Source organism: Microplitis demolitor, chromosome 6, assembly GCF_026212275.2.
Source record: "Microplitis demolitor isolate Queensland-Clemson2020A chromosome 6, iyMicDemo2.1a, whole genome shotgun sequence".
In the NCBI taxonomy this organism is placed as follows: Eukaryota; Metazoa; Arthropoda; class Insecta; order Hymenoptera; family Braconidae; genus Microplitis; species Microplitis demolitor.
In genome coordinates, this window is record NC_068550.1 from 3,386,104 (window position 1) to 3,398,617 (window position 12,514).

General features: G+C 29.2%; 2 protein-coding genes across 3 annotated transcripts in view; one reads left to right on the forward strand and one right to left on the reverse strand.

Annotated features, from left to right (window-relative positions):
- Positions 1-10,027, forward strand: part of LOC103577379 (titin) — a 25,851-nt gene extending 15,824 nt beyond the window's left edge. The window contains exons 13-24 of one of the 2 annotated variants that reach the window (XM_014441456.2): positions 88-377; positions 471-602; positions 673-1,023; positions 1,088-1,277; positions 1,417-1,900; positions 3,732-3,894; positions 4,772-5,577; positions 6,447-6,646; positions 6,765-6,917; positions 7,006-7,129; positions 8,049-8,904; positions 9,547-10,027. In XM_014441456.2, the coding sequence (XP_014296942.2) occupies positions 88-377; positions 471-602; positions 673-1,023; positions 1,088-1,277; positions 1,417-1,900; positions 3,732-3,894; positions 4,772-5,577; positions 6,447-6,646; positions 6,765-6,917; positions 7,006-7,129; positions 8,049-8,904; positions 9,547-9,767 (3,970 nt within the window). In that variant the 3' untranslated portion in view covers positions 9,768-10,027. The remainder of the gene's footprint in view (positions 1-87; positions 378-470; positions 603-672; positions 1,024-1,087; positions 1,278-1,416; positions 1,901-3,731; positions 3,895-4,771; positions 5,578-6,446; positions 6,647-6,764; positions 6,918-7,005; positions 7,130-8,048; positions 8,905-9,546) is intronic. The other variant, XM_053740119.1, reaches the window with a different exon arrangement.
- A 195-nt stretch (positions 10,028-10,222) lies between these two features.
- LOC103577352 (uncharacterized) lies at positions 10,223-11,694 on the reverse strand. Its single transcript, XM_008557956.2, has 5 exons — positions 11,559-11,694; positions 11,350-11,490; positions 11,055-11,213; positions 10,439-10,609; positions 10,223-10,335 (listed from the first exon to the last, which is right to left on the reverse strand). The coding sequence occupies exons 1-5, from the start codon at positions 11,649-11,651 to the stop codon at positions 10,261-10,263; spliced, it is 639 nt and encodes a 212-aa protein (XP_008556178.1). The 5' UTR covers positions 11,652-11,694; the 3' UTR covers positions 10,223-10,260.
- Positions 11,695-12,514: the final 820 nt, after the last annotated feature.

Sequence of the window (12,514 nt, forward strand, 5' to 3'; positions counted from 1 at the left end):
GAGATACTCATTAGTTGTGTAACTTACATTGACTTTGATGACTAATGATTAAAGATGATGAGCAAACGTATATTTGTCTGTCTGTAGTAACGTGCAGACCTTGCCGGTGATTAAGAGACCGCTGCGAGACTTGAGATGTTGTGACGGCGATGCTATTACTCTGGTATGCAAACTTCACGCCAAACCGGAACCAAACATCAGATGGGAAAAAGGAGGAAAAATTCTACCACTCGGTGGTGATTTCACTGCTGACTTTGACGGAGAGACTTCGAGATTGAGTATCCATCACGTTTACCCAGAGGATGAGGGAGAATATACTTGTGTTGCTTACAATGAACTAGGAAAAGCCTTTACTTCCGCTTGTGTAATAGTAGATGGTAACAAAAATTTTTAAACTCAAAGTACTGAATGGCAGCAATAATTTTTAGTGTTTATTAATAAATATTTAAATGAGTAATTTTTAAATTTAGTACCTGAAGGCAAAGAGACTGCTTTAAGTAGAAGATTAACAAAACCTCCAGGTTTTTTGTCTTCGAACTCAACGCCTATTTCAACCCCACGATCAACTCCAGTAAGAAGTCTCTCGCCTTCGTGTGCTTGTAGTAAGTAAAATTATAATAATAACTAATTTTTAATTTCAATATTTAAATTTTAATTTTCGTCAATCGTCAGAGCGCGAAGTTAAACCAGTTACTAAAATACCCCGTGGATATACAAGCGGAAGACGACCAAGAATGCCCACCAGTCCTAAATTTTACGCAGTTCCTCACAACAAAGTCGCGGAAGAAGGGGAAACTGTTAGATTTCAGTGTGCTATTGCCGGACATCCCGTGCCTTGGGTTACTTGGGACAAAGACGGAATTTCCATAACACCAACCGCAAGAATAACATTTAAAGAAAGTGATGACGTGAGAGTCTTGGAAATAAATGAAATTACTCATGAAGACGCTGGACTTTATCGCGTAACTTTGGAAAATGATGTCGGTAGAACTGAAGCAACCGCGCGATTAGAAATAATTAAAGGTCATTATTTTTATTCCTATTTGTCATATATTTTTTATCGTAACTGATATTTTTCTAAAAATAGGCCGTCGTAGTTCTATTTCAAGACCAATCCGTACCAGGAGTGCATCACCAAGGACTTATTCTATTTATGGTGGAAGAAACTCGAGTCCTACACCCAGATCAGATAGTCGATTACAGCCTCCACGTGTTAGCGACACATATTCAGGAGGAAGAGGAACGATAAGTCCTACGCTTCCTAGATGGCATTATAGGTAAAACATATAAATCAATAGTGAATAAATAAATATATCAATCATAAATAAATTGATATTCATTTTAAAATTATTATTCAAATTACTCGTTATCAATTTATTTTCCTTATTCAATGTAATAAATACCAATGATTTATAGAAACGGTAAAGCTGTCAAAGCTGATGAAAAAATGAATACGGAGACAAGTTCTGCGGAACTTAATAAACCTCGAAGTTCTTCTGTACCAAGACACTGCTTAATGGAACGTGAAAAATCGAATGCTAAACAAGTCCCTCCGGCTACAGAGTCTCTAGTAAAGTCCAAAAAAACTCGAGCATGTCAACAAGTCGCTTCTCCAACTCAGTTGCCAACAAAAAAAACATCTATACCAGTAAGACGAAAATCGCCGGTTAAATCTAGCAAACAAGGCTGTAAAATTGAAAGTAATGACAAAGAAAAAAATGGTAAAGATAAAAATTTTAAGAAAAAGGCTAAGGATAAAGATAAATCGTTGAAAGAAGAGCTCAAGTCTCCAGTTATTTTGACAGTACCAGCAGATATCATAGCACTGAGAGGCGCTAAAGTGATGCTTCTAGCTACTTATGATGGTTATCCTAATCCATCAGTAAAATGGTTGAGAAAAGTAAGTTATTGATAATAAAAAATGAAAATATGGAAAACGGTTGACTTTGTGGGCCAACCCCAAAATTTTCCGTTGTTTTCTCGAGCATGAAAACTTTTTCATTAGTAAATTTCGAGCTCAAAAAACGGCTGAACCAAAAATCTATACATTCTGTTGAAAAAAGTAATTTTTGTTTGACGATATCTTTGGAACAAATCAATTGATTTACATCTGATTTGCGGCAATCGAAAGAGTTTGTTGAGACTTAGATTCGATCAAACTTAGAAACAAATTAGTCGAACGATTTACGAGTTATGCAACTAAAAATTACAAAATAAATCTGGTTTTTATTTTTCGTATAATTTGTAAACTACTCGATCAATAAAATTCAAAATCTAATCAGTTCTAAGTCTTAACAAACATCAAAAAAGCTTACACACATACACACGTGACCGGATGCCCAACTGAAAATGATCAGAATAGTTTCTTCGGACCTCAAAACATCAAGATCTGATGAAAACTTAATTTTTGAAAGTAGGACCGAAACCAATGATCCCTTTTTTTGAAAATTTTAAATTTTTTTGGCGGAAAGTCAAACTCAAACATAACTTACTGTAATAGTTTACTTATAAAAGTATTTATGAGCTAAGAAATATAAAAATCTCAATTAATCCTTTTTATCTTGATCGAGAACTTGAAAATTTTTTTATTAAAATAATATTTAGACACATGTGAAAAAAAAAGAAATATTTACAGAAGACTAATGGCATGTTTGATAACGATAACAAACATTTGTTTCTTATACATAAGCTCAGTAGTTGAGTGTCTTATCTTTTTATTGCTTCATTACACGATCACCGCAATAATATACAAGTAGACTCGGATGAATCGGCCGCACTGTTGAAATAAAACAAGTAATCATTTGTATTTTACTAGCCGCACGTTTCTATCGGCCGAGATCCTCCGTAATTGTAAATAATAGCGTGTGAAAATTAAATAAAAAATTTATAAATATTGAGAGTGAAATTTAAAATTTAAATTTATATCGTAAAAATAAAATAACTCATTGATTTCATATGTACGTAAATAAATTCCATGTAAGTGATTATTAAATGTGAACAATTAATTTTAAACAAATAATTTTATTTTACGACACGTGTACGTACAATCAAGTGACATACAAACAAACAATTAACGTCAACAATAAAATAATAATAATGATAAGTTGACATTCTTTTATTATTTCATTTATCTCGAAGGAAATTTAAACATTACCAATTTTTATTATTTATAAATATCAGTATTATTCATTATTCGAATGTTATTTATTGAAAATTGTTTATAAGAAATTTAAAATAATCAATCATTATTTTTAAATATCTTTAGCGACTGAAAAATTTATCTGAAAAAATACATTTCAAAGTATAATGATAATTTAATTACTAAAGTAATCAATACTTAGTAAACTTTCTAAATTATTTAATTAATAATTTCATAATTAATCAAACTACTGATAAATTAATCAATTAAAACCTCATTAATTTTATCTAGTTTTATTTATAGACAAATGGCTCAGTGATTAAAGCTAAAAAAAAGTTTATTATTATTATTATTATCTTTATTTAATGAAAGCAATGATTTAATTAAATAACTTTATTATCATTAAATCGGATGAAAAATTTTAATCGCGTTGGAATAAATCAGCATATTTATTTAATATATTTTTATTATAATTAATAAATTTATAAATATTATTTAATCATTTAAAAATGCCCGTATAGAAAAATAAATTAAAACATTGTAACAATAAATAAAAACAATACGCTAGATAATATGTGAATTTAAATTTCAGGGTCGTGATGTGACATTGAATGATAAAACCGAAATTGAAACCAGCGCAGGTCTCACCTGTCTGACCTTGTCGAATGTGACAGCTGAGGAGGCAGGAAAATACGAAGTGTTTATTGAAAATAAACTGGGAAAAGATTCGCGCCACGTCAACGTAACTGTCGAAGGTATAACAGTTAAACATATACACATATATATATATATATATATATATATATATATATATATATATATACACATATATACAGATGTGAAGAAATAATTTCTAAGAAACCCATGGGTTTTATTACATCAAATATAAAGAACCATTTCATCATCATCACCCATCAACAGCCTGCGGTGTTTGCACTTTCTCTTAGATATTTAAGTTTTAAATTTTTAAATTTATTCACACGATAGATGATACTAAAGTCCGTAAAGATAATTTGTAATCAACACTAGTTTAATTGTAGACTAGACATCTATTGTGCGTATAAAGCTAACTATGGATCAAGATCCAGTTCCTATGCCATAACATTATATTAGCTTGTTATGTGTCTAGCCGAGATGTGGCTCCGATGACAAAACCTTTTCTCTTTCATCCAGTCTCTTCTATCCGGATCTTAATGCCTTTATGTATCTCACTCTCATCCTGGTTTAAAATAATAAAAAAAACGTGCGGGTACGAGTTACAACGACGTCATACGCATATGCGTGCTCAGCTCCCCGTGGCCTCAAGGTTTCGCAGTCAGCTAGTGGAAGAGTTATTCGCAGTTTAGTTTTGACTCTTGTTCAAAAAGCTGCTGGTTGCAATTTTAAATTTCATTGCCGTCTAAATAATTCAAATTGTCTTTTATAAATTTACACGTGCGCACTAACACGATTGACCGCTCCAATTACTTTGGTGAATTTTTATTTTTATTCTCATTCGCGTAAATAATTAATTGGCCAGGTGTTAAAAATTATTAAATTATAATTTAAAAAATTGTTAGTAAATATTTAAAATAATTTTCATTAAATTTTTTATGGTGAAATATTTGAAATCCTTCTTTGTTGTCTGGGCAGGTCCTCCAGAACCACCGGCAGGTAGTCCAGCCGTCCAAACTATTAAAGACTCAAGAGGCGTGACGTTGAGTTGGAGATCTCCAGTATACGACGGCGGTTGTGCTGTCACAGGGTACTCAGTTGAGATGAGACGAGGGGAAGAACCGTGTTGGATTGCTGTAGCAGAAGCCAAACACTCGCTCAGTCATACAATCCGCGGACTTGACTCTGACACGTCTTACAGATTTAGAGTAAGAGCTGAAAATATTCATGGATTAAGTGAACCAGGAATGGAATCCGAGACAGTGATTATAACTAGCAGTGAAACAAGAAAAATAACTACCAATATTTCGGGATTTTATTTGGATCCTGATGAGGATACTGAAGACGAAGTAGAACCGGTATATGAGCCATGTGTTGTTACACCAGAACCTGGATTTTTATTCGACGAACGTTACAATGTACTCGAAGAACTGGGCAAAGGTAAATATGGAATCGTAAGAAGAATTGTGGACAAATCAAATGGGTCAAGTTTTGCCGCTAAATTTATAAGAACAATAAAAGCTAAAGATCGCCAGCAAGTTAATGATGAAATAAATATTATGAATATGCTGAGGCATCCTAAATTACTGAGACTAATTGCTGCTTTTGAAGGCCCTAAAGAAATGATTATGGTGACGGAATATATTTCTGGTGGTGAATTATTTGAACGAGTCGTTGCTGATGATTTTACTCTTACGGAAAAAGACAGTATACTTTTCGTAAGACAAATATGTCTGGGAGTTGAATACATGCATGACAATCTTGTTGTTCATTTAGATTTAAAAGTAAGTTTATAATTTATTTATTTTTTCTGGTGACTTTGTCTTTGCATATCTAATATCTAGATTAGTGATTGTAATTTTTAAATTAATAGAGCGTTATGTATACCCATCAATTTTATTCAATCAACTATTTATCAATTGAAAATAAAAAATTAATAGCATTGGATTCACTGATCTATGAAGACATTCAGTGAAATTTATTTTCTATTTCACAAACGTATGATTATTGATTTATTTTAATGTCTTTTATTAAAGCTTGTAAGCTATAAAAATTTAATAATTAACATTTTTATAAAATTACTTGCAAAACTCTCGAACGCTTCGCTAAGCGTCGACTGAATTTCTTTTTTTTATTGCAAACTTTAATTATACTTAGGAGTTATTGTAAAAAAATACAAATTCTGGCTAAACTAATAGAGATACAGAAAAAATGTATCAATACATTTTTGTAGCTAATTGAATTTTCTATAAAAAAGGTCTGATTAATTTTTCACGCGCATCTAATTATTTCGGCGTAATTACAGCTTAGAGTAATAAAATTTTCACAGTCCATTTTTAAATAAATTTATCTCTTATTTATTTTCTTTATAACTTTGAATCTATCAAAGATACGTCGATAAGTCAAAGGGTATTTTTTATAGCAAATAAAATTTCCTACAATTTTTGTTTGAAACATTTTTTTCTAAAATTGATAGTTTTGTGACAAATTTAAATTTAAAAAAAATGACATCTTTTGTTTTTATTGGCGCGAAATAAATATCTAGTGGATGGTCAAAGCGACAGTAGTGTTTTAATTACTAGGGTTCCAAAATATGAAATAATGTTTTTATTTTATAAATACGCAAGTAAATTAGATTAATTAAAATTTTCAGCCGGAAAATATAATGTGTCAAACGCGAACGTCTCATCGAATAAAATTAATAGACTTTGGTCTTGCGCAAACGTTAAAAGTCGACACACCAGTGCGCGTATTATTTGGAACTCCAGAATTCATTCCACCGGAAATAATTGGTTTTGAGCCAATTGGTACCGAGTCTGACATGTGGAGTGTCGGAGTTATTTGTTATGTTTTGTAAGTAAATATTTCTTGGTCCATCACCGTAGCAACTACTGTGTGCTGGCTATTGTTATGTTTATTATTTATTATCATATATATTTCTTAAGTGTATAAATAAACTATTGATACGCAGATTAACTGGACTCTCACCATTTATGGGTGATAATGACGCCGAAACTTTTGCAAATATCACTCGAGCAGACTTTGACTTTGACGACAAAGCGTTTCACGCGATATCAGAAGAAGCTAAGGACTTTATCAGTAGACTTCTGATTAAACGAAAAGAGTAAATATTTTTATAATAAATAATTGAATTCATTGAATCAATAAATACTGTCTGTTATTTATTATTATATAATTTTATTTTTTTTAAGGTCAAGAATGTCTGCTAAAGAATGTTTGAAGCATCCATGGCTTGCACAACGTGCTGAAAGCATGAGCAGAGTTGCTTTGCCAACAGACAAACTTAAAAAGTTCATAGTACGAAGAAAGTGGCAGGTAAATAAATGGCATTTTTATTTTTATTTTTCGTGAATTTTACAACTTAATTTTTTTATTTGGCTTCCGAAGAATTTTACATATATACGATTTTTATATAGATAAATTAATTTATATATGACCATATATATTCAATTATATTCAGATATGAGTTCATATATGATCAAATATGAGTTTACATGTGACAAGATATAAGTTCATACATGAGTTCATGTAAAATCAAATAAGAGTTCATATATAAACAGATAGAAGTTCACATATAATCATATAGGAGTTCATATATGATCAATTGATCAGATAAGAGTTCACATATGATCAGATATGAGTCTATATATGATCAAGTATGAGTTCACATATAATCAGACATAAGTTCAAACATGATCAGATATAAGTTCATATATGATCAAGTATGAGTTCACATATGATCAGATATGAAGTCACATATGATCAGATATGAGTTCATATATGAGTTCAAGTAAAATCAGATAGAATTTCAGATATAATCAGATATGAGTTTCTACATACTCATATAAGACTTTAATATGATCATGTATGAATTTGAATCTGATTAGACATGATCATATATAAATAATAAGAACTAGTAAAATTACAAAAAAAATGTATCTGATCATATATAGTCATATGAGTCATGTGAACATATATGATTATGCATAATCATATAGAATCATTTTCTGTATATGATAAGATCTGAGTATTCACACATGGGGTCGTATCTGACCTAAGTATTTTTCCAGAATAATTATAAAAATTGAATATTAGTTTTCGATGAATTTATTCGGAAGAATTTGAATAATTGCTTTAAATTAATAAATTAAATATTTTATTAATAAACGCATGGTTTTTTTTATTTTAATATTTGCAAATGTGTTTTTTTGTGTTTGTTTATTATTAAAAATAGAAAACAGGCAATGCAATTCGAGCATTAGGAAGAATGGCTATTCTTTCAGCCAACACAAGAAGAAATACTGAATTACTAACTGACATGTCTAAAGAATTATCCACACCGACAAGTGAAATAGAAACAATTCTTACTGATGATTCACTTGATGGAATTGTTGACGACAATATTGACATTGAAAAAACTTCCATTCCTGAATTTTTAAACGGTAAAATGGCTAAAGATGATTCTGATGAATTACAAATAACAGAATTATCATCATCTGATGAATACGCGGATTCTCATGATAATGATAACGCCGATTCGCCGACAATTATTGAAACCCAACGATCTATTAGTCCAGACGATTATACAAAGATTGATGATAATAATAAAATTAGTAATAGTGATAGTTTGACAAGTGAAAATATAGACAATGATTTAATGTGTAGAGATTTTAAAATTTTATCTGATGAAAATAGTAATAAAACAGATACATTTATTTCGGAAGTAAATTCAAGTGATGAAAATCTTTATAAGGTTGATATTAGTTTAGAAAGTTTAAAGACGACGACTGAAATCCAAGAAGAATTTTCGTCGAATTTTTGTAGTATTACGTCTCTTCATATAAATGAGCCGTTTTTTGAAGCTAAGGAAGAAATAACAATAAGTCTTATCAATGACGATAAGGATAATAATAAATTTGTAGATTTAATAGACGAGCAAAACTTAAAAACTAAATCATCTATTATTGCTGATGACAATGACAATAATAAAGTTCAAGTATCACGTCCTGATTTCATTCCAATACAAAGTAATACTAATTCGCATGGAAGTGTTTGTAAGCCTTGGTCTAAAACTAATTCTTCAAGTTTAGGTTTGTTATTATTTTTATTTTTTTTTACTCCTGTGTAAAAAAAATTCATTCCGTTCTTCGTAAGAAGGATTCCAAAAAAGTTCGATTTGTGGAACTAAACTTGAGACAGATTTGAATTTTGAGTGAAAATTTTGTAATTTTTATGACAAAAGAAAAAGTTTATCTAGTATAATACTTCATATATTTACATATTATTCAAAATATATTTTTACTACATTTTACTTTCGTTCCGAAAAAATTCAAAAATCTCTAATTGGGAATTTTTTACAAACATTTTTTGATTTTTATCAGGCTCTGGGTCTTCAATGAGAACTTTTTCAGAACGAGGGTAAAATGTAGTAGAAATATGTTTTTAAAATTTTCTTTTTTTGACTCAAAATTCGCCTATATAGAGTATTATATTAGTAAAACTTTTTGTCTTACTGTCAAAATTATAAAAGTCCAAAAAAAGTTATCGTCTGTCTCAAGTCTAGAAGTTCTGCAAGTCAAACTTTTTTTGAATCTTTTTGAAACGAATTTTTTTATACAGACTACTAACATAATTAATTTTTATTTTTTACGCTGCATTTATCTACAATTATAAATAATTACTAATTATGGTATTGAATAGTAATGAATTAATTCACAAATTTCTCATAATAGACAACGAAGACGAAGTCTCACGGGTAAAAAGCCACAGTCCAATGCGTAGAATAGTACGTACCGGAAGTGTGAGTCGAACAGTTGACATGTTTGAGCAAGAACAAGTTTCCTCGTCAGGTCGACAACAATTGAGCCCCGGCAGCCGAATTGTTCTTCCCGCTGCAAATGCACGACCTCAGAACGAAAGAATCCGAAAGGCGTTTGCTTTTTGGAATAAATAAAAACTGACACCATTCGATAACGAAAAATTATTTAATTCATAAATAATACGAGCAATTTTTTTTTTTTTTGAATTTTTATCATTGTACTTACTCATTTTATTTTATTTTATTTTTAAAGTTTGATCCAAATATTAATTTTTGTAGTAACTTAAATCATTAATTAAGATATAATTAATGGATTTTAAATTGACAGTTAATGTCTAAGTGTAAAATACATATGTACTAATGTAATGATACGACAAAAAGATGTATTTATGTATTAAAACATATCTAAACTAAAAGTTTGATTTTTTTTTAGATTTAAAAAAATTACCACCCTGCAATAAAGCTTATTTTATTTATTGACATGAAATAAAAATTTTGTAATAGAATTTAAAAATAGACTTAAGTTACAAACTTATTTATTTATTATTATTTTTAATTTTATAAATTCCATTTTTGCAATTAAGTTTTTAAGATTTTTATGGAAAAATAAAGAAATAAAAATTATGTCTTAGACACATGACCGAAAAGTTGTGCCTGGATAATTAGAACATCTCTTAGAACAGCAATCAACGTTGGCAAGACACTGTAATAATTAATTAAGTAGTTATGACTAACAATGCTAGTTATTTTTTATAAAAATACTGAAAATCTATACATCTATTGAGTATATCTATTTTTAAATTCACCTTATCTCCAATAAGGGCACATCCAATATCATTTTCTTTTTGTGGCATCATAGTAGTACTTCCATGATCTTCAATGATTTTCGGCTTCACTTCAGTACAGAATTGAGCCCAAGAAAGGCTTACTGGAACCTTAATACACTCCTTAGAACAACAGTCCTCGTTAATAATACACTAAAAAAAGAAAATTTTAATTATTACCTTCCACATTTAATTACATAGTAACTCAAATAAATATATAATAATCCCCCCCCCCCCTACTTTTTAAAAATATTCATTGACTGAACTGTCATAATCGTATTAATTTATAAATTAATTTAAAAACAGTTAAAGCATTAATTGAAGAAAGAAAAAGGCAAATAAATTTTAGCCTAAAAAATTCAAAAATTCAAATTATAAAATTGACATAAAGATTTTACTAAAATTTATTTTCCAAATTTCATTTAACTCCCAATTCATAACAACTGAGTAATTTTTTAAAAATCTATATTTAAGCGAAATTGCAGTAGCCACGTTGTCTTTTTTTCAAAATTAATGCGTTAACTTTTTTTAATTCATTAATAAAATTTAAATACCGATAACTTAAAATTATCATCGAAATCTACATCGTTACACTCACGGGTTCTAGAAATAATTTACAAGTTTTTGAATTGTCAATAGTAGCTTCCGTTTTTCCAAAATTATCCAGCTGATTTTTTATTCCAGGATTACAAGTACGCAGTAAACCACTTTCACCAACAATGCAGTTGTTAGAACAGCAGTCATTATTACTAGAACACTAATCACATAAATTAATTATTCCGTATCATATAAAATAAATATTTGTTGCCTGATAATAAATGTCAAGATGTAAATTTTATAATCTTTAAACTGTCTGAACTATAATGATTTACTATTTTTTTATTTATACATACTCTTGATTTATCTAAAAAGCAAAATTTCTCATCTAGACTCTTGAAGTCTGGAACATAGGGTATTATTTTTGGAATGCAAACAGGATCAAATGAGCGAGAATAATGACAATTGTTTGAACAACATTGACTTCTTTCAAAGCACTATAGTAATAAAAAAAAATGTAATGATTATATTCAAAATATAAATAAATAATTTCAAAAATATTTACAGTATTGCCATTGCTCAAGCAATGCTCCTTTAGTAATTCTCCTTTTCCACAAATCACAAATATGAATAATTGAATTATAATAAACAGTGACATGACTTGACGATTATTTTATTTTTGTGTTAATTCTCCAAATGACTTTAAAACTATGAAGCAATAAATAAACTTATATATTAAAGATTTTTTATGATATATCAGTTTCAAATATAATTAAACTCGTCTATCTTGATTTAAAATATATAGAAAGGCATGACTTCATACAATGAATTGGGATGTAATTAATTCGGCTATAAAGATAACAGATATTTTTTTCTTTACCACATTGTAATAATAATTTTCTAATTAAATGTAAATATAAATTATAGATTATAAGCAGACTATTTACTTAGTCTACTTTAATGAAAGCTCACAGCTTTTTTTTATATAGATAAAATTACTTTTCTTAAATTGAATAAAAATTATTTTTAATTCAATAATACATAATAGTAGAGGAGACCGTGGGAGATCGACCTTCACCCATCGGATAACCAGATGAGACATACTTTTTATCAAATATAATTTATTAACAAACATGCCTATGATGGCTTGGCTATCAAAAAGTGTTCATGGCTATTTTTAATTAAATTAATTTTAATCAATTTTTTTTCATCACCTTCACACTTTTGATAACCGAATGAATTTCATTTCAACTGATAGTTTTTAATACACAGAATATGCCTTCGTAGGCTTGTCTATTTATTTCTGTGCATGGCTACCTGCCAAGCAGATGTAAACAGGTAAGTCGATATAGGAAACTGTAGTCTTCTGATAACCAATCGAAATTGGTATCATAAGTAAGATATTTTAATTACAAAACTAATCGTATAGGCTTGTCTGCAAAAAGCCTGACAATAATATTTCATGAACGATTTTTTGCAGACAAGCCTATACGATTAGTTTTGTAATTAAAATATCTTACT